Raw genomic sequence first — 26,845 nt, forward strand, 5'->3', positions numbered from 1 at the left:
TGGACGGTGTGTGTTTACGTAGCAACGGGCCGGAAGATGTCGCTCGGGCCAGTCCTAAAAAACTTCCGCCTTAAGTTGTAGAGAAAACACAGCAGCTAAAAAGGCTATCGACGGCGTAACCATCTCATTTACGAAGTCAGACAAAAGGTAGATACCTGCTCACATTTTTGACACATACTGTAATGTACACATTTATCCTAAACCAGCCGGTTGGCGTGTTTTAGGATCTCAAAAAATATAAATCCAGAAATTACCAGAGCTAGCACGGAAGCTCGGCTCTTCACTGCTAGCAGTTCGCTACCATCGATATGCTCGGCCATAGGCCTCAGGTTGATATCTTTACGGGTAGATTGCGATAAATATAATACTATACCCACCCATTTGTTGTTCTGACTCTTGATTTTAACAGTCTTAAGAAAAATAGCCAGCTCAATGTAACGTCTACTTTATATCTACTCGGTTAGCTACTTCCAGTTAGCCGAGTCTCAAATACCTGGGCTTGTATACATCCAGTAAGCTGCTTAAGTGGTTGGGTTTGCCAGCTACCATCACGTTTGGTTGAAAAATAGTAATGTTAATCTAGTTTATGACTTTGAAAAAAAAAAAAAATCTAAACATTTGTTTTAATGTAAACGTAATGACATCGAGAGATATTTGGCTAGCCTAGCTGACTACCCCAAATGGTATTTAGGAGGCTAATGTCTGATCTACATCTCCAAACTTTTTTGTTGTTCTGTCATTCCTTTTGGGCTTTTACATATTTTGATATGAATCAACAGAATTATGAATGGTGTCTTGCTTGTAATAAGCTCTTCTTAATTCCGTCAACTGTCATATATTTACGTTGCTGTTTGGTCATTGAAGGTTTGCTGTCATCAGCCAGGTAACTGTGCCACTCCCCTTCTCCAGACTCACAAAAGAGCAGTGTTTGCTGGCAATGCCAGCTTTATTTATATAGAAAATTTCCTTGTACGTAAACGTGCTTAAAACAAATGATGGAAACATTAAAAACCTGCGTAGGTTTGACAGTCTCTTAAGGCAGTCAAAATGGCAAAATAAAACTTTATGGGAAAACCCAAGGTTTTGAGTCAGCGAGCAGCTTGTTCCAAAGAACAGGAGCACAGTAGCAGAAAGACCACTCGGAAAACTTGGATCTGATTTGAGAAATATTTAAAAGATCTGCACTTGATGACCTGAGAGGTTTGATTGGGTTAACATTGAGTCAGAGATAGGGAGGGAGGCAAGCCATAGAGAGCTTTATGAACTAATAGAAATCAGCATTGCAGAATAAATATCTGAGATTAATGAATTAGACATTACAGTGCATAAATACCAAATACAAATAGAGGTTATAAGGAATGTGTCATAGTGATTTTATAAGTTATATTTATTATTTCATATGTTTGTTAGGGTGTTGAGGAGTTTTAGTTGTGTACTTTTATAAATCCAGTCTCTTTGTTTACATTGTTTTACTGTCTCACATTTTTCTTCTTCAGGCTACTATACTCTGGAGTTTGGGTGGTTTTGAGCGTGTGTGTGTGTGACTGGTTGAGTGTATGTGTGAGTGTATGTGAGCTGCAGATTCTTCCTCACTGTTACAACCAGAGCTGCTCCTCCCTGGAGGATGACAATGGAGGAGATGAAGAATGAAGCGGAGACAAACTCCATGGTATCCATGACGCTGTACGCCGTGATGTATCCAGTTTTCAATGAGGTAAAATATCACATGCTGCGGACAAAGGCGCTGATAGTTTGCCTGGATAACCCCTCATCAGGAGATGTCCAGGGAAGCTATCAGCATCAGCATGCCTGTATGAGAAACCAGAGACCCAGTAACGCATTTGAAAATGTATCCATATAGCAGGTGATTATAATAATGAATCGGCATAGCAGAAACAAAGATGCATATACAGTGCTGTGAACAAGTATTTGCCCACTTCCTGTTTTTTTGTTTGTTTGGTTTTTTTTTGCATATTACATACAGTTACATGTTTTGGATCAACAAACAAATGTAGATATTGGAAAACGATAACAGAAGTAAATACAGAATGCAAGGGAGAAACTCAACTTTGATTAACCACATTTTTAGGAAAGCTGAGTAGAATGTCACTAGCCACACCCAGACCTGATTACTTGGCAAATCAAGAATCTCTTAAATAGAACCTGTCAGACAAAGTGAGGTAGGCTAAATGATAGAAACACATCATACCAAGATCTTAAGAAAGTCAAGAGATGAAAATGTCAGTCTGGAAAGGATTATTCACTTTCTAAGGCTTTAGGACTCCAGTAAATCAAAGTGAGAACCATTATGCACAAATGGAGAAAACATGAAGCAGTGGTGAACCATCCCAGGAGTGGGCACCCTATCAAAAATACCCCAAAAGCACAATCAACGTACTGCAGGACTGCAGCCCTGATTTGCTTCAGTTAAGGCCATTTTTCATGATATAACAATAAGAAAAAATGGCATATGGGAGAATTTCTAGGTATAAACCGCTGTTGATCAAAAGAACACAAAGGTTTGTCTCATCTCTACCAGAGTTTCTACCAGAGTGTTCTTAATTTTTAATTTATTTACTTGTGGGTTTGTTTCCCAATAATGTAAAACAGTTTGAATCTATACAAAATATGTTATACTACTTTTTAAAAAAATATTTTTATTGTGTTGATACCTACTTTATTTATTTGGAATTTAGTTTTTAAATTTGTTTGCGTTCTTTAACTTCTTTGACTTGAAGTTTTTGCCTGGTTAGAATTGACTTTATTATATATATGTGTCGTGTATTTAAATACAGTTGTGTAAAGTTTTACAGTATATCATGTGTAACTTCATACAGAAAATAAATAATATTTAAGGCAAAATAAACTCTATATCTTCATACATCAGGAGTAAAAAGGAACCTTAAAGCTAGAATGAAACGGTGGTTTATTTGATACTAATATCGACTGATATGGAAAAGATCAATGCGATCAGATTATTTTTCATATCATCCAGCCCTACAGAGTGGCTGTGTTTTTACATAGAGCCCAGCATTCTGATTACACTCAGCTTAAAAGCCCAAACATATTAAATATGGTCCATATACAGAGGCTCAAAACTTCAGTCCACGTCAAAGGGGTGTCTAAGTGTTTTCATAAATGTATCAAAATAAAAATTGTGATTAAGTGATTATGTGCTCTCCTTTGATGACGTGATAGATACCCACCTACAGGGAGCTGATCAAAGACATACCAAAACCAAACGTATTTGATGCTTTTCACACGTAACTACTGTTAAGTTTAACGCAAGACTGTATAAACCTGACCTGACATCTTTAATCAGAATGCTTTAATTTAGGATGAAAACCTGTGATGGGCGCAGCATGTCCAGATTTGGCATCAACATGTTTGCTTCCCCCCCCCCCCCCCCCCCCCCCCCCCCCCCCCCCTTTTTAGCTGGAGAGGATCAACCTATCAGCAGCTCAGACTCTCAGAGCAGCCTTCATAAAGGTAAGACTGTGTATCAGGCAGAAGGCCTGAGACATGAAGTATTGCTCACACCTTCAAATTTTGCATCATCTTTGGTTGTTATACCTAGGCTGCATTCCAGCTCGCGTGACACATTGCAGGTGCATCTGCTTTTTGTCTGATGCCCTCACCAATAATGAGTTTGTTGCTTTGGCAGAATAACAAGGGGCATGTATTCTCCTTGACTGGCATGATAACTGGGTCATTGCAAAATGTGTGTTTGATGCAAACAAAGATAGGTTACAAAGAGAGAAGCTGCGTAAGAGTTGGTTGCAGCTTCTGTTTGACTTCTGAAGTATATTCAACCTGCATTCTTTTTAATGACCACCAGGGGGCAATCCATGTGGTTGCAAAAGGCTCCACACCTATAGAAGTCTGTGGTAAAATCGTCTTTAGGTTTTATTTTTTTGATGAGAGTGTGGGTTCGGTCACTCACTTTGGGTAATACTGAATAAAAAGTTAAGTCAGTTTTGTAAATTTTCATTCTAATTGTTAGATATGTGTATTATCCAGGATATGCTCATTGGCTAAGGGCAATTTCTATTGCTTTTTAACTCGGAAGTAGTCAAAATCAGCTGTGTGCTTATCTGATTTATTTGTTTATTTTTGGTGAAATACAAGTCCAGTTTTTTTTTCCAGATTTTATTTCTACTAACTTTTAATGTCGCAGGATAGGTTCTTTTTCCTCGTTGTAAAATTAATTATGTTACTGCTTTCATTTGTCTGTATTTTTCCTTTTGTTTGTTAGAAATGGAGCTGGCCAGAGATGTGGGGAAAAAACTCTTAGCACTCTTACCTTTATTATCAGTTATGCATTAGGGTTTTTTTATGTTCCTTAAACTTGAGCACCTCAGTTTTCATACTTAGTGTTTAAATGAATTAACTCAGCAGGTATTAATAGAACATGAGAGGCACTGATATTCACACTCGTGCTGTGATTTGGACACCAGCCTGCAGTGATCAGAAGAGGTTTTTGTTAATATCAGAGCAACCTTCTGATTGCATTGGGATAATAGAAGCACAGTGGCATAGGCATAGATTGCTTCTATACCACTCCAGATGCCAGTTATGTTAGCTGTGTGTGTGTGTGTGTGTGTGTGTGCAAATGAAATATTAATAGAGTTGAAGCTGCTTTATCATTATACAAACCAAAGGGAGATTTGATCCCTTTACAGCTGTTTTACTTTGGCATTTGTGGGGCTTTTGTTCACTTGTCTCTCTGATTAGGCTCTCTGCTGACCTCGCTGCTTCCTGCCTTGTTGAATTATTCAGGTGGAGAGCTTTTGTACATTCATCTGAGCGCGTCACAGGGGACACCTGACTTTCAATACATTTCTGACTCTGTCCTATGCGCCTTCGGCTAAGCCCCCCTGGTGCTTTTATTGGAGAAGACAAACCGAGCGCCTTGTTTGTCTTGCTCACCTCACATGTATGACTCTCCTCTTCTGTCAGGCGGAGAGGGAGAACCCCGGCCTGACTCAGGACATCATAATGAAGATCTTGGAGAAAAAAAACGTCCAAATCAACTTCACTGAATCCCTACTGCGCATGGCAGCTGATGATGTGGAAGGTGAGTAGAGAGACGCCATTTTCACACATGCGTTGGAGCTCTGAAATGTTCTTGACTTCACCTTGTAAATGTGTTATATTCTCAGAAAGGCTTGTGTTGTCACATTATATGTTGACTCACAAAGATACAGTCATGTGTCCTCTAATCTTGCCAAAGCAAACTGTATTTGCAGTACTGACAGTGTGTCTAATGATTCAGAGAAACTTGATTGTTACGCATGCACCGGGCAATGTCTAATAGTTAATTGGTTTAACACTGAACATCTGTTCTGTTCTTTATTAAAGCAAACATTGTTTGCTCCCACGCTTTTGGAAGTTTATGGGAAAATGCGTGTACTCTGCAGGAAACACCTGAGGGTTGAAACAGTCAGCTGAGTTTCTAGTTAGAAAGTTGAAACTAGAATTGATACTTCTTTCTTTCTTTCTTTCTTTCTTTCTTTCTTTCTTTCTTATCCTGTTTTCCATGTCCAATTCTAAAGTGTTTTGGTTTGGCAGCTTATGAAAAACATAATTCTACATCTACACACACAGATTTACACACACACACACACACACACACACACACACACACACACACACACACACACACACACACACACACACACACAAAACAGCTTGATTTTTGCAGTTGATAATAAGACACCTTTATGCAATTCAAAATCTGTAGAGAGCCATGAATTAGTTTTTCTCTCTGGTGCACACAGATTTTTATGAGATGTTTCTAAGATGCTGTGCTGCTTAATGGTATTTTCATGCATCTAATTGTGCTAATGTCAGTGCAAGTACAGGCTTGTGTTGTTTTTCGATACAGCCTCACTTTAGATGCTATGTTAAGATGCTCTGTTAGATGTTGTAAATCATCTAGTCTTTGTGGGTGTGCTAAACATCTTTTTTTGTTTGTGTGTGTGTGTGTGTGTGTGTGTGTGTGTGTGTGTGTTTCGTTTTTTTGTTTTGTTTTTTCATCTCACCTGCAGAGTTCATGATTGACCGACCTGAGCAGGAGTTCCAGGACCTAAATGAGAAGGCCAGAGCTCTTAAACACATCCTCAGCAAAATCCCAGATGAGATCAATGACAGAGTACGCTTCCTACAAACTATCAAGTGAGTGCGAATGCACACACACGCTCCAGGGTTTCCACCAGCTTTGCAACCCGTAGAGCGTATGCAACATAATTCTTTTGGGGGTTTATTTTGCTTTCATACCAAAACACTCTTCATACAATAAAAATATTTGCAAAGGCCAAATTACAAATGAAAGCAGAATTGCACATATGCAATCTTACCATTCTGTCTCTCCACACAATTAGAAATGGGCACCATAGTATTTGCATACTACTATAATGCAGGTGTTTGTGGTTGAAATTGTCACTTTCTCTTCCTTATAAGACACGTGACTCTTTATCTATATATTTAATAACTATTTCAAGAATCATACATTGAAATTTGCTGAGTTGAGATCTATTTTTTTTGCTATAACTGTTAATTTATAACAATGCAGTGCTGGATTTTTTTTCTATGCTCTAATAAACATTATAGGGAGATTGTTCAAAGATGGATAAAACTGGTAAATATGCTCTTTTATGCTTGCATTCTTCTTAAGGCCCATTAGCTGTTTTAAATTTTCCATCACATCTTCCAAATGGACACCTTACACTTTTCCTGTGGCCCTTTTGTTTGAAATTGTGTAGTAAAACACCTTTGAAAATTCTACAACAATCATTGAAGACCTTTGGAGAAATATTGAGCAAAATGTTCAAACATTTTTCATAGTGCATGATTCCAGTTTCCTAAAAAGGATTATTGATTTAACACAATTCATTAGGCTACATACTGAGTTTGCATAAATTCAGTATTGCTAGTATCTATCTGATACCAATACCTGCGTTGGTATCGATACTGTCGATATTTAGATCCATCCAACAAGCTCTAGCAGACACCCCTAATAGATGTTCGAGATATATCGGGGGAAGGGGTTGAGGTAGTGCTTGATTCCGATTTTATCCTTTAGCTTCTTGGTTGAATTTGTGTTGAAAAAAAAAAAAAAAAGATACTGAACTCTCACTAGTGTTTCATTTTACTTCACAGAGACATTGCCAGCGCCATAAAAGAGCTCCTGGACACAGTCAACAATGTCATTAAAAAATATCAGTACCAGAATCGCAGAGTGAGTAATGAATACGCTACAATTACTACTATTTGAATTATTTCACATTTTCCCCTCATTTCAAATGGATGTTTTTGCTTTATTTTCTGCTCGGCAAGGCCCTGGAACACCAGAAAAAGGAGTTTGTGAAATACTCCAAAAGTTTCAGTGACACCCTCAAAACATACTTCAAAGATGGAAAGTAAGTATGGCAGCACGTGTTATGACTCAGCTAATCAGTACCCTGTTTTTAAAGACAGATTCTATTGAATCTTGAATTGCATTAAAACATAAAAAGAGTTGGTAAGCTCTGTGTGCCTGTCATATAATGTGTGTCTCTGTTAAACATGTGCAAATGTATTTTCTAAAACTGCCGGGTCGTTGTTGCATATAGTGTGCATAAAGATATTTCACAGTAAAAGTTAAGAAAGCAGTGGTTTCTAAACACAGAGGAAACAGGTCCAGAAATTGTTGAATAATAAAGCATAATTTATGATTTGTCAACGTATTATACTAAAAAATGTCTAGTTATGCTACATTAACAGTGGAAGTCTTGCATCAAAGAGCAATTTATGAGTGTGACCACAGAAACCCCAACAGAGTCAAAAACTTGGGGTTTTATGGTTGTGGGTAAGTTGAGGGTTTTATTTCAGTTAATATTTCAGATATAGTCACTATAGCCACAGATATAGCCACTATAGAAATTGGGTGAAGAGATTCCATATTTTGGGATGTGGGAGATTGCGATTGAAGTGGCAAAATGTTAACGTTACTGCAGTCCTTATTTGAGAAAACTGGTGTTCGTGGTTTTGTAGGAGGAACTAGCTCATAGTTCGTTATCATCAGATTAATAATAACTAATGCAAAGTGTTCCAAGGTATGACTTTTGTCCGTGTGCAAACAAAGTGTCATCCTGTTTTGTGTCAACCGTGGATAAAGTTGTTAGAGCGGGTCACAGGAGCATCCATGCTTGCCGGACTTCTACTCCTATTGTTTAGATTTGAATATCCTTAACCAATTAGATAAGGGAAGGCAGCTTTTCCACTTTTCTTCTAAAGTTGTTGCTCACTCTGTTGTGCTGTGTATATGATGCTCTCCAGTGAGTTTTCACAAGCTATAATTTTTCTTTGTTCCCAGGGCAATAAATGTCTTCATCAGCGCAAACCGGCTCATCCACCAAACCAACCTCATACTGCAGACCTTCAAAACCGTGGCCTAGCCCCACACCTCACCCCGACCCCACCCAAGAGACCACAGAGCCCCCCCTTCTCATTGTCCCTTGGGGAACAACTGCTAAAATGGCAGAGGCTTGAAGAGCACCTCACCCATATATGTAAATTAGAGTTGATTTTTTTTTTTTAGGGTTGGGGTCGATGTCATTGGAGTCGAGATTCTAGATTCCAGTTCAAGAGACTGAAAAGTGCCATTTGTTTTTTTTTTTCAATGACGATTTTCCAGTCTTGAAGTGGAACTGAACAGGGGCCCAAAGTCTTGGTTAATTGATTTTATTTGGACAGTTTTAATTTATAACCCAAAACTTGTTTGGGAGGTGGTGAGGCGAGGTGTTCATTAAAGACTAATTGCCATTTTTCTAATATATTCATGTTGATCATTTTACTTTTAGCTTTTCAGTCATGGCTACACATCTGAGACTACATCCAGTAGGGATTGTTCTCAGTAGTCTATACCAGTTTTCTCTTCTCGCCTCCTATTTGTGTCATTTTTGCCACGGGCTGTATGGATTGACAGAAGCACCTGGCTGCAGGTCAAACAGTTGCGAGGAGAGGAAGCAGAGTTGGACATTTGAGAGGCAGATTTCGTTTCTCTTTATTATCAGAAGAAAGAAAGCCAAAAGACTTCCAGCACAGTGTGCGCCTTACCAAGTCCTGTAACATTCCCTCCTCTCAAGAGTGTAATGAAGTGGAGCCAGTCCCTGCTGTTGAGGGATGTAGAGAGAAAAGAGTTCTGTATTTAACTGGTTGCAAATGTTCAATAAATAGTTTCCAAATGATGATGCTTTTTATCTGTGTCCGTGTCCAGTGTGTGTGGGGTCAACCTTTCTGTGTGAGTGGGAGAGGATTTGCTTTGCAGTGGCATGGCCTGAAAAATAGATGTGTGGTCACATTGTTTTATTCAAAAAAGGATTTTACCATTTCAGAACAATGATACTTTGATAACGCTGCCAAGTGGTCAGTTTGAAAATGGTTGCAGCTTTCTGTGGCGCTGTTTGTTTTCTTTTTTTCCCCACTTGTCAAAACAGGTTTGCTTACATTTCTTTAAGTAGCCTTGAGCCGTTGCTGGACGAAGATACGAGGGATGGGATTTCTAATAATCTCCTGACTTTCTCAAAAACAGTGAACCTATCAGATCAGGGGTGGGGAACTCCAAGCCTCAAGGGCCGGTGTCCTGCAGGTTTTAGATATCACCCTGGGTCAACACACCTACCGGTAAATCAAATGATTAGTTCATTACCAGGCCTCTGGAGAACTACAAGACATGTTGATCAGCTGTGTTGGATCAAGGACACATCTAAAACCTGCAGGACACGGGCTCTCGAGGCCTGGAGTTGCCCCACTCCTGTATTAGATGAATCAAAGAGAAGCTTATGTGCCATTTTAATCTATATACAGTAATCACCGGATTTAAAAAAATAAATAAAATAAAATATAATAATAATAATTCTATTGATATCTTACAGCATAACGACCACCTAAAAATCGTGATCGTGTTATTTACAATAGTTAAATTCTGAAATATTTCTCGGTATTTTGGCACAAACTGTGTAATGTAAATTGCAATGAATTTGAACTCTAAACATCCAACAGCCGTGACATTTTGATGAGCAGACCCATACTGAGCATCCGAAATGCAAACTAGCCAAACCAGGAAGCAGCTGCCGAGATATTCAGTTGCCAGAAAACGGTGTAAAAGCAAAACATGGTGAAAGCTGTGTTTGAAAAGGCAGCGCTATGGGAACATAGACAAGGAAAAAAAATGTAGTTTTAGTAGAAAGTTACCGAATGCTGTATTGTTATTAAAATACTTGGTTTGCTAGCATTTGTCACTTTACAGTTGTCAATGTGGTAACAATACTATATATAATACATATATAGTGTACTATTCTAGTGTTACGCTACCTGGCACTTTAATGTAAAGTATTTCCCGAAATTTCTTACATTTCATAAAAGCTTATTTGTAAAACTACTACTTCCTACAACAACTAATAAAAAGCTAATACTAGAACATCTTTTTTAAATGTTGGTGAGTAGAAATATAAAAAGACATGAAATGTGAATACAGGAAAATTATTACTTTTTTTTTTAATGTCATCCACCCACAACTGTTAAAAAAAAAGCTGTCAATCCCCTCAAAAACCAAACCCCCACATACATTTTTAAAACTGTCCTCTGAATACAAAGAAAATGGCATGCTATGCCACACCAATGGCTTTCGAAAAGAATGAATCGCAATTATCTTTTGTCTTTGTTATACACACTTAAAAATTAAATGTTACTGGTGGAAAACAAAAGTAATCATTTGGCTTAAATACCTCCAAACCTCAAATAATCATTTGCAGTAGTTACAGAGGAGACCTGTACAACCAGAGGAATACATTCATTCATCCATCCAACCATTCCTTCATTTATGAATTCATCCATTCTTCCCTTATGCTAGAAAATTAACCTTTTACAATGCACCTGATTTGCTCACAAAAACAAAGAGAAAAAAGAAAAACAAAGATTTTATTTTGCTGGTTACAGCAAAATGAATGATCACAGTTTGTTTGATTAAAAAAATAGATATATAAATCATTTTAAAAATGTGCAATAGCAGCAACTCATTGCATTTAGGCACATAGACATGGTCAAGACAACTCCCTGAAGTCAAAACAGTATTTGAATAGCGAACAAAGGTGTTTTTAGTGAACCTGTCATGGTTGTTGGTGCCAATCTGGCTGTTCTGAGTATTTCACAAAATGCTTATTTACTTTCCTCACACAACCGTCTCTAGTTATTGAATGTAAATTATGCAATGAATGTAAAGGCTGGAATGCAAATACGGGTCTAAGATATCATTTTCAAACTGTGTGTGATGGTTCATACCAATAACAGCATAAGCCTTTCATTTTGGGGAAAATTGGGTCAAGGTCACAACAAATGATAAAATATATAAGAACTTTATATTACCAACATTATCCTTAAACCTTAGGAGGAAGGGCCTCATCTTTCAAGACCTTGTATTGACATGTTGACTTTACTCTCAAAATAGTATTTAAACTTTATTCTCTAAGCTCTTTCTATCTAACACATTACAGAGACACTTAGGGTTATTGTCTTGCCAAAGAATACTTGGCATATTGTGGTGATTCGATTGGGAGCGAACCACCGACCTTACAATTAATAGGTGACCTGCTCTACCTCCTGAGCTACAGCCACCCCAGATAAAAATGCTTTCCCCATCTCTGATTCTTCCAACCTGACGACTGGACAAAGTCTATGGGCCGTTATATTGTGGATTTAGTAAATGTTTATACTCTCTTCAGTTGGCATAGGCAGGACAGTTAAAATATTCTGTTGTTCTTCAAGTCAACAGTTTTATATTAAGGACTATTTAAATGGTCACACTCATATCACACAGCATTGGAACCACTGTGTCCTTCAAAACGCTTGTAGTTATTCAAGGTAGACAATAAAGCAGTATTCAGGTAAGTGTAGGGATTTTACTGGCACTTGGTGCAAAATAAGCAAACTATTCAATTCAATTCAATTCAATTTTATTTATATAGCGCCAAATCACAACAAATGTCGCCTCAAGGCGCTTCATAGATACAGAGAAAAGCCCAACAATCATATGACCCCCTATGAGCAAGCACTTTGGCGACAGTGGGAAGGAAAAACTCCCTTTTAACAGGAAGAAACCTCCGGCAGAACCAGGCTCAGGGAGGGGCGGCCATCTGCTGCGACCGGTTGGGGTGAGAGAAGGAAGACAGGATAAAGACATGCTGTGGAAGAGAGACAGAGATTAATAACAGATACGATTCAATACAGAGAGGTCTGTTAATACATAGTGAGTGAGAAAGGTGACTGGAAAGGAAAAACTCAATGCATCATGGGAATCCCCCGGCAGCCTACATCTATTGCAGCATAACTAAGGGAGGATTCAGGGTCACCTGGTCCAGCCCTAACTATATGCTTTAGCAAAAAGGAAAGTTTTAAGCCTAATCTTAAAAGTAGAGACAGTGTCTGTCTCCCGAATCCAAACTGGAAGCTGGTTCCACAGAAGAGGGGCCTGAAAACTAAAGGCTCTCCCTCCCATTCTACTTTTAAATACTCTAGGAACAACAAGTAGGCCTGCAGAGCGAGAGCGAAGTGCTCTAATAGGGTGATATGGTACTACAAGGTCATTAAGATAAGATGGGGCCTGATTATTTAAGACCTTGTATGTGAGGAGCAGGATTTTGAATTCAATTCTGGATTTAACAGGAAGCCAATGAAGGGAAGCCAAAACAGGAGAAATATGCTCTCTCTTTCTAGTCCCTGTCAGTACTCTTGCTGCAGCATTTTGGATTAACTGAAGGCTTTTCAGTGAGTTTTTTGGACATCCTGATAATAATGAATTGCAGTAGTCCAGCCTGGAAGTAATAAATGCATGAACTAGTTTTTCAGCGTCACTCTGAGACAGGATATTTCTAATTTTAGAGATGTTGCGCAAATGGAAGAACGCAGTCTTACATATTTGTTTAATATGTGCGTTGAAGGACATATCCTGGTCAAAAATGACTCCAAGGTTCCTCACAGTGTTACTGGAGGCCAAGGTAATGCCATCCAGAGTAAGAATCTGGTTAGATACCAAATTTCTAAGCTTTTCAGCGCCGAGTACAATGACCTCAGTTTTATCTGAGTTGAGAAGCAGAAAGTTAGTGGCCATCCAAGTCTTTATGTCTTTAAGACATTCCTGCAGTTTAACTAATTGGTGTGTGTTATCTGGCTTCATGGACAGATAGAGCTGGGTGTCATCTGCATAGCAGTGAAAATGTATGCTATGTCTTCTAATGATGCTGCCTAGGGGAAGCATGTATAATGTAAACAGAATTGGTCCTAGCACTGAACCCTGTGGAACTCCATAATTAACCTCAGTGTGTGAAGAGGACTCTCCATTTACATGCACAAATTGGAGTCTATTAGATAGATATGATACAAACCACTGCAGTGCAATACCTGTAATACCTACAGCATGTTCTAATCGCTCTAATAGAATATTATGGTCAACAGTATCGAATGCTGCACTAAGGTCAAGAAGGACAAGCACAGAGATGAGTCCACTGTCAGACGCCATAAGAAGATCATTTGTAACCTTCACTAAAGCTGTTTCTGTGCTGTGATGAGCTCTGAAACCTGACTGAAACTCTTCAAATAAACCATTCCTCTGCAGATGATCTGTTAGCTGTCTGACAACTACTCTTTCAAGGATTTTTGATATGAAAGGAAGGTTGGAGATTGGCCTATAATTAGCTAAGACTGCTGGGTCTAGAGATGGCTTTTTGAGTAAAGGTTTAACTGCAGCCACCTTGAAGGCCTGTGGTACATAGCCGATTATTAGAGATAGGTTGATCATATATAAGATCGAAGAATTAATCAATGGCAGAACTTCTTTGAGCAGTTTTGTAGGAATGGGGTCTAAAAGACACGTTGATGGTTTGGAGGAAGTAATTATTGACGTTAACTCAGAAAGATCGATTGGAAAAAAAGAGTCTAACTTAACATCAATGGAACTACAAGTAGCTGTAGATAATATTACATCTGTGGGATGATTATTGGTAATTTTTTCTCTAATGATAAAAATTTTATTTGTGAAGAAGTTCATGAAGTCATCACTAGTTAACGTTAAAGGGATGGTTGGCTCAAAAGAGCTCTGGCTTTTTGTCAGCCTGGCTACAGTGCTGAAGAGAAACCTGGGGTTGTTCTTATTTTCTTCAATCAGTGACGAATAGTAAGCTGTTCTGGCTTTGCGGAGGGCTTTCTTATAAAGCAACAAACTATTTCTCCAGGCTAAATGATGATCCTCTAAATTTGTGACACGCCATTTCCTCTCCAGATTACGAGTCGTCTGCTTGAGGGTACGTGTTTGAGAATTATACCACGGGGTCATGTACTTCTGATTAGAGACCTTAGTTTTCACTGGAGCTACAGTATCCAGAGTCGTACGTAGTGAGGAGGTGAAATTATTAACAAGATAATCGACCTCTGTTGGGGTAGCGTTCAGATAGCTGCTCTGCTCTGTGTTGGTACAGGGCATTGACGATGATAACAGTGGCTGGATTATATTCTTAAACTTAGTTACAGCGCTTTCAGAAAGACATCTACTTTGATAAAGTCCACTCTCCACTGCTGCGTAATCAATTATTGTAAATGTAAATGTTATCAAGAAATGATCAGACAGGAGAGGGTTTTCAGGAAACACTGTTAAATGTTCAGTTTCTATGCCATATGTTAAAACAAGATCTAGAGTGTGATTAAAGTGGTGGGTGGGTTCTTTTACATTTTGAGAGAAACCAATTGAGTCTAACAACAGATTAAATGCCATGTTGAGGCTGTCATTTTTAGCATCTACATGGATGTTAAAATCACCCACAATAATTATTTTATCTGAGCTCAGAACTAAATCAGATATAAAGTCTGAAAAATCAGACAGAAACTCTGTGTAAGGCCCAGGTGGACGATAGATGATAACAAGTAAGACTGGTTTCTGAGTTTCACAGCTGGGGTGGATAATGTTAAGCATCAGGCTTTCAAATGAATTAAAAGTCTGTCTTGGTCTTTCATTAATTAATAGACTGGTGTGAAAAATTGCTGCCACACCGCCCCCTCGACCTGTGCTTCGAGATTTCTGGTAGTTAGAATGACTCGGGGGTGTTGATTCATTTAAGCTAACATAATCATCCTGCTGCAACCAGGTTTCTGTAAGGCAGAGTAAATCAATTTGTTGATCAATTATTAAGTCATGTACTAACAGAGACTTGGAAGAGAGAGACCTAATATTTAATAATCCACATTTCACTGTTTTACTCTTTGGTTCAGATGTGGATACTGTATTGTTCTTTCTTTGTAAATGTTTAAGTTGTTTGTTGCTGGTTTTTAGTTTGTTTTTTGTCTTTTTGGAAGCAGACACAGTCTCTATGGAGATGGGTTTTTGGGGGGGTAGCAGGAGGAGAGAAGCTGCAGAGAGGCGTGTAAGACTGCAACTCTGCTTCCTGGTCCCAACTCTGGATAGTCATGTTTTGAGGGGTTTAATAAATTTGTCGATATTTCTAGAAATGAGAGCTGCTCCATCCAAAGTGGGATGGATGCCATCTCTCCTAACAAGACCAGGTTTCCTCCAGAAGGTTTGCCAATTATCTATGAAGCCCACATCGTTTCTGGGACACCACTCAGACAGCCAGCAATTTAAGGAGAACATGCGGCTAAACATGTCACTCCTGGTCTGATTGGGGAGGGGACCAGAGAAAACTACAGAGTCCGACATTGTTTTGGCAAAGTTGCACACCGATTCAATATTGATTTTAGTGACCTCCGATTGGCGTAACCGGGTGTCATTACTGCCGAACTGAATGAACTGTATTCAGAAAACAATGACACAATGAATTCACAAATGCCCCTGATTCAAAGATGCACATTCACGATCTGATTCACTGTGTTTAACAAGTGTCCATCGTAGTGCCTGTACATCTTATCCATTAGTTCTATGTCAAGTTCAGCATCCCCACCCTCTTCAACACTTTGTCCACGTTGGGAATGAGTTTTTCCTGAAAGTCCCACAGTCGTTTATCCACATTAAGCTGCTCCAGGGTTAATGATCCCTGTAGAGCCACGCGGACATGAATGATCCGACAAACATCTAGTGGAACCTTGTAGCGTTCTCCAAAATTCTTGATCACTTCATGGACTGAAGTCCCCTCCACCATTCTGTGACACAAAACACAAGAGAGTTAACTGCTTGGAGTTAAGGTTTTAAAATGCATTGATTACTGAAGATCCTGCTCTTTAGGAGTGCCCTGAAGGTTCTTTGAAAGTTTCACAAATCAGTCTTGGGGGACCCTTAGTGAATGTTCCCTGGGTTTTCTGGCAATACCTTAAGGGATGATCTCTGAAAAATTGGCAAAAATAACCCTCAGGTTGTTCGGACAGTCTCTAAACTGTGACCTTTAGGAAACCCGTAGGGAGCTTTCCCTCAAGGTTTCTGTTTCCTGGGTTCATGTTTACATTTTGTGTTAGTTCGGTATGAGCAATATGACACATTTCAAATCTGAAAGTTCAAGTGTTAATCAAATTAGATGGCAACAAAATATCAACTTTTGTTAAATGTGTTTTGTACCTGGGACTTAAGGTTTATTGTACTTGGAGCAAACTGTCGTTCCAACCAGTTTTGATGTTTCTTGTATGCTTATCATGGTTTCCTAGAAGTTCAATAACTAAGGTACTTATTTTTTTTAAACTTGCAGTCAAATGTATTATTAAGTAAACCAAAGAACTGTATCCTAAATAGAGTAAATCTTCTGTCTAACAAATTCAGCTTACCTTGGCCGAACTATCATCTTGTGTGGATGGTATATGTTTCTGGCGGGGTCCTCCCTGTAGATGTGCTCCAGAATATTAATTCCTGGCACCCCGTTCCACTGAGGCAGGTGAAACCGTCCACTTGGCTCAAAGTGTTTCTTTGGGAAAATATGATTCTCAATAAGGAACACCCCTGCCTTCAAATCAGATAAAAACAAGTCAAATACAACTACTTATTGTACAGGATACTGAATTTTTGATGAACTGTATTTTCAAATTCATTACAAGAACAGCCTACATTTGGATGCTGATTTCGGAGCATGCTTATCAAAGACATCAGGTCATCGTGCTGGTATGGCATTATAATCTCATCAATGTCATTCAACAGGACGTAGCGAGAACGCTCCATTGATCTGTAAATGCACTCATTAAGTGTGGTCAGTTGGCCATAGTAATGCAAATCCCCTCCATGCTCTGAGTGAAGCCAGCCACGAGATGGATTCAGATGCTTGTCAATGGGCCAAGGAACCATTTCCACAAAGCCCTCGTCGCTGTAACTCTGCAACAGGCGATTGAGCTCTGGACCACAGCTGGTGTTATAGATCACCACTCTGTTCACACCCAGCAACCTGGGACAAAATAAAGCAAATTAGTTCATCGTTGTCAGCAAACAAAACAGATTACTAAAAACAATTGTGGTTTATATAGCAAACAGTTGGCGATTTTTCTATCCTTAGTATAATATTTATACTGTGTTATACTATTTATACTGTGTTAGCCTGTACCTGTCACAATAGCTTGCAGCTGTGTGACTGATAAAATACACAGACAAAAAATAATAATATAATCATTAAGAGTAGTCTGTGGTGTTTCTCAAGTAGCAAGGACACTGTCTATTCCTAACTGGTTCTGAACAGCTGGAAATCCACAGTTTACAGGGCTAAAAATCCATTTTCCTACAGTGTAGCTTGTGGTGGTGTTGCCGTACTCACTTGTACATCTCCAGAGTCTGTGCAAACTGAAGCACATTGTTGTAATCACCAAAGAGGTTAGAGATGCAGACTGTGAAGTCAAACTGCATGTTTTCTTCCTTCTGTCCAACTGTGTCTTTGTTTCTTATTGGGAGCCATTGATCAGCAGATGGACTCTCTTTCTCTGGTGTAGTCAAGAGAGTGACATGTGTCGCATTGCAGTTCTGAGGAATCTGACACATGACATCCGTAGTGACAAAGGGAAAACCAAAGTTATCTGGATGCTGTAAAATTGTTGCTGGAGTGGTTTTACTCAAATAACCAGTACAGCTGAAAAAGCAGTGAAGGGGTTGGATGGAGTCTCTCCTAAATATGCCAATGATGCGTATATCAAAATCCTTCACTCTTTGGTCCATGTAGGCTGACACCAGTAAGTGCTTGGTATTGTTAAGCGGCGTGATGATCTGCTCGGATATCCTCATGGAGCAAGCACTTGGCCGCCCAAATGGTTTTGGGATTGATTTGTATGTGCTGGGCGTTTTCACAGTGAAGACCAAAAAGAGGAAGAGTGCAGTGATGAAGATGAGAACCAACTTCTTTTTAAAATGCTTTAACATCTCCATCCAGCCAGTGGAGATGAAACCAGTTCCCAACCTGTACCAGAACACAGAATTGTGGTCAGTTTCAAAACTAGCAAAATTTGATAAGCTGATAAAGACAATTAAGAGATAGGATAACTGGGGTGAGATCTGGCCTTAATCTGCCTTGGTAGATATTAATGAAGGACACTATCTATGACTTTTTAATTCTCCTGAATGATAGGTGCTGGCCACAAATGTGCCGATGTAGGAAGAGAAGAAATCAAAAACCAGAAACAAATTGTTAAAAACACTTAAAAAAACTAAGTCTTTTTTAAGTAAATTTTTAAACAGCTGTAACATCGTCCTCTGTATAACTGAGTTTCTGTACTGGAATATCATTAAAAACTAACACACTCAAACATTTGTGTCTTCAACCCAGCTGTGACACAACCCACCAAGTTACGAGAAATCGAGAGCCACACAATCGGCTGCAAATATTGTGACGAATGCCTCATGATGTGATATCAAAATCAGCGAGCGAAACCCACGACACAGGTTGCACAGCAAGCATAAAAACAACATCATTAGCCATTCCTGGGTCCACTCTTCTTTGATTCCCATAGCCAAAACAAACACTATGGTATCACTGAGTTAAAAGTGGCCCAAATGATTTCATCTTCAATAAAATGATCAGTGTGGCTGCCTCCCAGCTGTTACAGTAACATTAAAATCCAGGTATGCATGAAAGAGAGTTTGAAGTTAGCAGGAAGTTAGTTTGCCAGTTTCCATCTAAAGATGAAATGCCATGTTCTGACTGATGGATTTCTAAAAACACTAAATTAAACAGCACCAATGTTTGTATGCTTTATGAAGTTGGGCTAGCTGGCATAGAATGGCTAGCTACAGAGCTATGGCTATGATAATACAAACAAACTTGCAGAACGAAGATTGAGGATGAACATTAACTTTTTCACCCCGAAACCCCTTAATGTAAGAGTCAAATATATATACAGTCAACCATATAACAGGTGTACAGGCTAAGCCTACGCTTGAAGCCACTGAGGTGTATGACTGGTGAAGTTGACAAGAAAGTCCAGTCAATAACTCCAGCTGTATTTACCTTGTCAGTTTAAGCAGTCTAAGCAATCACCACTGATTGCATTTGATATTTCAAAGTTGATCGTAAGATCCAACATCATCCAACATAAATCACCGCAGTCACAAACTGTTTGGTCCTTCCAACCAGCAACACCTGACCCTAATTAAATGTTCTACTTTCCATACAATCATTTACAAATACAAAAAGTGACACCTAGTGGCGCACATAAGGTAATAAGCAAAACACAAAAATGGCTCCTACACACCAGGCCCTAAGTGCAATGGCTGTCAGACATGACAATTCTAATTATAAAGCAAATAAGGAGCCAAATTAAAAATAAAGTACTTCCATTTTAGACACACACAAAAAAAATAAAATAAAATAAAATAAAATAAAAGCACTTCAATACACTTTTAAATTACAGTCTAATGTAAAAGACAAAGTTTAGTTATAGGGATTTCAAGAATGTTGGTCTTTGTTTTTAAAGTCCATTTTTATCATGAATGGTTTCACGAACACGTCTAAGGGGCCAAGAATCTCGGGGGACAGAAGAACCCATTAAAATAACTATATACCCGGGTTTTAGATTTTTCCTCTTTTGGTTGTCTTGTTGTCTCTCGTGTAACAAAGGCAGGTATTCATGTATCAGGAGGATGTGATTTGGAGTAAATGACTCTAGGTCTTTTGGATCATCAGACAGCTTTGTTATGGGTTGATCAGTTACAATTGCTTCAACTTCACACAGAACTGTATTTAATCCATTGTTGTTGAACTGTTGTTGCTGAAGAACTGATCTCAAAATCAGTCTGAGTACTCACAGCCCTGCCATTGTCTATCATGTCGGCCAGCCATAAAATCATAAAAAAAAAAACCCCAAAAGACATGAGAAGCCAAGCATGAAAGACAAGGGAGGCTATTGTGTGTGTGTGTGTATGGATAATAGCAAACACGGAAATACATTTTTTGCTCGCAGCAATGAATTTTTTTCACTCAGATTCAGCTTTTCTTTGCTCAAAATAAATTTCTCCTCAAAATAAAACATTTGCACCTGCAAGCTTTTTTTTTAAATTTTTTTTTTACGTGCGCTCATTTTTTTTTATGTGCGCTCAGAATAGTGGCACAGAAATAACGCCATAAAAATGTGGTCATAAATATTTTATACTTGTAAATCAGTTTTGTACTTGTAAATCAGGATTTGTATGTGTAAAAAGAATTGGTGTGTGTGTGTAAAAAAGATTTTTATGTGTAAAATAGATTTGTGTGTGTGTAAAATAGATTTGTGTGTGTAAAATAGATTTGTATGTGTAAAATAGATTTGTGTATGTGTAAAATAGATTTGTGTATGTGTAAAAAGAATTTGTGTGTGCGTAAAAAAGATTTGTATGTGTAAAAAAGATTTGTGTGTGTGTAAAAAAGATTTGTGTGTGTGTAAAAAGAATTTGTATGTGCCTTCCTTTCATCTGATTGGTCAATGTCATGTCAATCACAAATGTAACAATTCAATCAGAGAACAGATGGGTTTGGCAGTCGGAGGGGCACTTTTTTGAACTGCAGGTCCTTGAAGGGTAATACAGTTTGAAGCTGGAGGATCTCTATATAAATATCCGATAGCAGTTAGGTCCTCTAACTTTCAGCAGCTGTTGAAAGGATAAAGTTGTGGTATATCAGTGGTTAGAAATACCATTATTACTTTAGGATTGGTTTAAAACAAAGTCAGGGCTGACCCGGGACCATGGCTGTGAGTCACAGTGCGCAGCATAAAAGTCCTTTCACATCGGATGCAGGATGTGCTGCTAATGCTAACTGTTAACTAAAAGCAAAGGATCCAGAATTTGTTGCGCTGGCTGCTGGGCTCTGTGGGTTTTTGCAGCAGCTCTACCTGTACTAGATGCACCTGCTCCTTGTCGTTTCTATCTCTGACTTTATGTCCTCTACAAGAGTTTCTGTTTTTTTTGCTAGTTCTTCAAATGTTCAATAAAAACATGTATGCTAATTCATAATGAAGAAAGCTTTGTAATGAAGACTGTCATTTCCAAAACACTGCCCTCCCCCCCACCCGCGGTCCGCAGCGCTGTTGAAAAGGTTGTGGAAGTCCCTGTATTAAACACGTAGACCTGTGACACAAAAATCACCAAACTCGGACGACCACAGACTGTTTTCATTCGTGGTGATGAAGGAAAACGCTGGGTTGGCATGTAAAAGATAAGATTCTATCTTATCTTAAAAGGGCATTTATTCCCTTCAAAGACCTGCAGTTCAAAAAAAGCACCCCTCCAACAGCCAAACCCATCTGTTCTCTGATTGGATTGTTACATTTGTGATTGACATGACATTGGTCAATCAGATGAAAGGAAGGCACATACAAATTCTTTTTACACATACAAATCTATTTTACACATACACAAATCTATTTTACACACACACAAATCTTTTTTACACATAAAATCTTTTTTACACACACACACACACACACACACACACACACACACACACACACACAAATTCTTTTTACACATACAAATCCTGATTTACAAGTACAAAACTGATTTACAAGTACAAAATATTTATGACCACATTTTGAGCCCATAGTATTGAGGGGAAAAGGAACGTCATTAGTCCCGTACTTCATCTAGAATAAAAAAAAGACACAAAGCTGGAGTTATTTTGTCTTTATGTTGCACAGCTGCCTCTTCTCCCCTCATTCTCTCCCCTCCCTCTCCTGTTGCTACTTCAATCATGAAACTGATCAATGATCAGCTGATCCATCCATCCATCCATCCATCCATCTTCATCCGCTTTATCCAGGGCCGGGTCGCGGGGGCAGCAGCCTAAGCAAAGAGGCCCAGACCTCCCTCTCCCCAGCCACCTCCTCCAGCTCGTCCGGGGGAACACCAAGGCGTTCCCAGGCCAGCCGAGAGATATAATCTCTCCAGCGTGTCCTGGGTCTGCCCCGGGGCCTCCTCCCGGTGGGACATGCCTGGAACACCTCACCCACGAGGCGCCCAGGGGGCATCCTTGTCAGATGCCCAAACCACCTCAGCTGGCTCATTTCGATGTGGAACAGCAGCGGCTCTACTCTGAGCCCCTCCCAGATGGAACTTCTCACCCTATCTCTAAGGGAGAGATAGGCTGCGGAGGAAGCCCATTTCCGCCGCTTGTATCCGCGATCTCGTCCTTTCGGTCACTACCCACAGCTCGTGGCCATAGGTGAGGGTAGGGACGTAGATCGACCGGTAAATTGAGAGCTTCGCTTTTACACTCAGCTCCCTCTTCACCACGACGGACCGGTGCAGCGTCCGCATTACTGCAGCTGCAGCCCCAATCCGTCTGTCGATCTCCGGCTCCCTTCTCCCATCACTCGCGAACAAGACCCCGAGATACTTGAACTCCTCCACTTGGGGCAGGAACTCATCCCCGACCCGGAGTGGGCACTCCACCCTTTTCCGGCTGAGAACCATGGCCTCAGATTTGGAGGTGCTGATCCTCATTCCCGCTGCTTCACACTCGGCTGCGAACCGCTCCAGTGCGAGCTGGAGGCCCTCACCCGATGAAGCTAACAGAACCACATCATCCGCAAAGATCAGAGATGAGATTCTGAGGCCACCAAAGCGAAAGCCCTCCGCCACTTGGCTGCGCCTAGAAATCCTGTCCATAAAAATTATGAACAGAACCGGTGACAAAGGGCAGCCCTGGCGGAGCCCATCACCCACCGGGAACGAGTCCGACTTATTGCCGGCAATGCGAACCAAGCTCTTGCAACGGTTGTATAGGGATCGAATGGCCCGTAGCAATGGGCCAGACACCCCATACTCCCGCAACACCTCCCACAGGACACCCCGAGGGACACGGTCGAATGCCTTCTCCAAGTCCACAAAACACATGTAGACTGGTTGGGCAAACTCCCATGCACCCTCAAGTATCCTCGAGAGGATGAAGAGCTGGTCCAGTGTTCCGCGACCAGGACGAAAACCGCATTGTTCCTCCTGTATCCGAGGTTCGACTAGCGGACGAACTCTCCTTTCCAGCACCCTGGCATAGACTTTCCCGGGGAGGCTGAGGAGTGTGATCCCCCTGTAGTTGGAACACACCTTCTGGTCCCCCTTCTTAAACATGGGGACCACCACCCCGGTCTGCCAGTCCACGGGTACTGCCCCTGATCTCCACGCAACATTGCAGAGGCGTGTCAACCAAGACAGCCCTACAACGTCCAGAGCCTTCAGGAACTCGGGGCGGACCTCATCAACACCAGGGGCTCTGCCACCAAGGAGTTGTTTAACTGCCTCAGTGACCTCGCCCCCGGAAATTGGCGGGTCATTCCCCTCATCCCCAGACTCTGCTTCCTCCTCGGAAGACGCGTCAGTGGGATTAAGGAGGTCCTCGAAGTATTCCTTCCACCGCCTGACAATTTTCTCAGTCGACGTTCACCTTTTATTCTTTATTTTATTTTCACTTGCTGAATACGGGACAGACTTGACTGGGGGAAAGAAAAGGGAGAAAGAAAGAGGGAAAGAAAAACAGTTGAGAAGAGGGACGGGGGAGAAGGGCAAAAAACAAAAACCAACAGAATAAGCAGAAAAAAAAATAAAAAATACATATATCGATCACCTGGATCACCTGTTGAGAAAGAAAAAAGAAAACAAGCAGAAGAAAACGAGAGTAATACAATAAACAACATCACAATGATATATGGGAATATGACAGTAAATACTAAATATTAAACATTATTGTGCAGCACGTAAGATCGACAGCACAGTGTGCATTGAGGTAGGAGCCAAAAAGGCTGTAGTTTGTGTGTGTGATCACCCGTGTGTACACCTGTGAGCATGGACGTGCTTGTTTTCTTAAAAGGTTCCCTCATGTAATGATCTGCTAGGGTGTGGGGGGCCACTGCCCCGTCCTCCAGGGCATGAAGCAGGTATGGAGGAGATCAAAACTCCAGACATCCAGAGGCCCTCAGAACACAAGAGACCAAGGAAGACCAACAGAGGGGCAGCCGTGCCACTATCCCAGAAAGAGCTGAGGAGAGTCCCAGATGAGGGGTCACCCAGCAGCCACGGAGCAGAAGCCAGGGGGGGTTGCAGTGACGTGCCCGTGAGCTCCGCCGGCAGCCAGCTGTGCCTGAGTGACCGAGCCCCAGGCCGAGAGGCCGGGGGCACCCCACCTCCAAAGTGGCCCAAGCGAGCCCCAGGCTCCAGGCCCCGATAAGCAGCCGCCAAGTAGTGAGCCGGTGTGTACCCGGACGCCCACCCCCGGACACAAAGAACCACCAACACACCGATGTCTGAGGGAGTCCGCCCCCGGCAGGGGAAGTGGTGGGGGGAGATAGGCCTCCAAACCTTGGAGGGCCTGAGCTGTCCTCAGAGAGGTGGCGTCTGATACCCAACCTGACATATGGACACAGACATACAGGCACACACAGATACAAACATCCATTCCCACCCTCATATGCACTTACTCCACACTCAACCAACGTGGAGACAGACATAAAGAGACGCTGTACACACAATCACACTCCCCAAGCGTACTCTACGAACCGGGTCTAGGTACCCTTGCCCCTGGAGGGGGGAACTGCACCCAGACCCAGGTTGTGTTACCCTTTTCCCTGCGGTGGGGAGAAGCAGACCGCCCCGACTCCGCAGCAGCAGGGAGGCCCCACATTCCGGACCCCAGTCGGACGGCCAACTCCTCCTCCTAGCCCCCCTGCTCCAGCAGACCGCAGAGAACGAGGGCGAGAGAAGACTCCTAACCTCCCTCCACCCGCTCATTGTAGTGTTGATGTATGTGTGTTCTAAGGTGCATTTAAAACCCAGGAGGGCATGGAGCTACCTGCCAGAGAGCAGCAGGTAAGCGCATAGTCCCTCCTGCTAGCCCTCAATGTCTACGTGTATTTAAAATTGAGAGGTGGGCAACGACGCCAGGGGTGAGGTGTACACCCTGATGGTAATTGGGATTCCGTGTAGCGTGCCCACCCCCAAGATCCTATATGTATGTGTAATGAGAGTGTGAGTAATGTGAATGTCTAAGTTGCGGGATAAAATTGAGGCAGAGGCAGCCAGAAGGGGACAGGGGGGGGGGGGGGGGGGGGGTTACCTCCTCTGCACCCTGGTGACACACCCCTACTCCAAGGCCCTGCATGTGTGGGTGGTTGTGGTGGAGCGGGAAGAGGGAGGCAGCTGGAGATGGGGAGGGAAGGAAGGGAGGGGCAAGTGACCCCTCCCTGGGGCCAGCTCCCCCGCTGACCCCAGTAGGCACCCCCATACTCCGCGACCCGCCAGGGAAGGGGGGCCCAGGCCCATCCGAACCGGGGCCCAGTGCAGCGGCGCCGCCCGGCCCCACAGAGCCCGGGGCAGTCCACCCAACCCCACCACAGAGAAAACTGCACCCACCCCATCATCCACTCATCTTCCAGACTACATAAGACAATAGACGCCCAGGCTGAGATCTTCCTCCACCTCTCCTGTATCTCCCCCTCTTGCAGAGAGAGTTCCTGAGAGAGGAAAGCTCCTGCAAGATGTGACAACCCCCCCCCCCCCCCCCACCAGTTGAAGAGCCCCCCAGGTGGCTCGGCGCACCGGCAGCACCCTGCACCAGTGGTGGGCCCCCATATACCCACCGGCCCACAACCCCGGCAACACACCAACCAGGACCCAGGCCCCCGAGGCCCGGCCAGGGCCCCAGGCCAGAGCCGGAGCGCCCCCAGAACCTCACGCCCGTCCCGGATCCACCCAGGGGCAGCCAGGTTACCAGGTCAGTAACCCCCGTCCGTCAGCACAGACCCTCCCCTAGCCCCGCTGCACGTAGCCACGAGGAAACCGTCACCTAAGAGCCAACAGAGCCCCTAATTGGCCATGACCGCTACCCCGGGTTGAGCCCCCCAAGGAAGATGCTCCCGGGGAACCCCCCGACGCCCTAAGCCTGACCCTACCCCCACACCAATCACAACAGTGAAGGCGAGACCAAAATATGACCCCCCACCCCCACTAGGTGATGGAGCTGATCAGAGGAGCCCAGAGCGATTGATCTGATGTGGTGGCAGAGGCTGTATCAAGACTAATGTAATCTAATAGATAATTTCTATATTGGTTAGAATTAAGATTGTTTTTATTTTTCCAGTTCATGAGGACTGTTTTCTTGGCTATGCATAGGGCAGTGAAAACCATATGGGCTATATTCTTTTCTGAAGTGACATTATCTAAGCTGCCCAACAAACACACTAAGGGGGAAGTTGGAATGTTACATTTCAGACACTTTGATAAGTCTTCACATATCTCGCGCCAAAACTTCTGAACTGGTGGACAGAACCAAAGAGCATGGATATAATTGTCCGGTGAATTGGTTTGGCAGTGTGAGCAGTTGTTGGTAGATGCAAAGCCCATCTTGAACATCCGATGACCTGTATAGTGCACTCTATGTAGTATTTT

General features: G+C 41.7%; 2 protein-coding genes across 7 annotated transcripts in view; one reads left to right on the forward strand and one right to left on the reverse strand.

Moving 5' to 3' along the window:
• LOC146496149 (programmed cell death protein 10) lies at positions 1–9,230 on the forward strand. The gene is made up of 8 exons (XM_085143066.1): positions 1–147; positions 1,497–1,714; positions 3,436–3,489; positions 4,960–5,077; positions 6,051–6,177; positions 7,162–7,240; positions 7,339–7,421; positions 8,357–9,230. The coding sequence occupies exons 2-8, from the start codon at positions 1,625–1,627 to the stop codon at positions 8,436–8,438; spliced, it is 633 nt and encodes a 210-aa protein (XP_084999192.1). The 5' UTR covers positions 1–147; positions 1,497–1,624; the 3' UTR covers positions 8,439–9,230.
• The window catches only part of LOC146496150 (uncharacterized), a 26,779-nt gene continuing 8,544 nt past the window's right edge, over positions 8,611–26,845 (reverse strand). For 5 of the 6 annotated variants that reach the window (XM_085143051.1, XM_085143055.1, XM_085143052.1 and 2 more), the window contains exons 2-5: positions 17,766–18,398; positions 17,072–17,402; positions 16,795–16,970; positions 8,611–16,182 (exon numbers count right to left, since the gene is read on the reverse strand). In XM_085143051.1, the coding sequence (XP_084999177.1) occupies positions 15,960–16,182; positions 16,795–16,970; positions 17,072–17,402; positions 17,766–18,398 (1,363 nt within the window). In that variant the 3' untranslated portion in view covers positions 8,611–15,959. Of the gene's footprint in view, positions 16,183–16,794; positions 16,971–17,071; positions 17,403–17,765; positions 18,399–19,445; positions 19,830–26,845 lie in introns of those variants that run through there. The other variant, XM_085143053.1, reaches the window with a different exon arrangement.

The sequence above is a fragment of the Neolamprologus multifasciatus genome, chromosome 19, assembly GCF_963576455.1.
Source record: "Neolamprologus multifasciatus chromosome 19, fNeoMul1.2, whole genome shotgun sequence".
NCBI lineage: Eukaryota > Metazoa > Chordata > Actinopteri > Cichliformes > Cichlidae > Neolamprologus > Neolamprologus multifasciatus.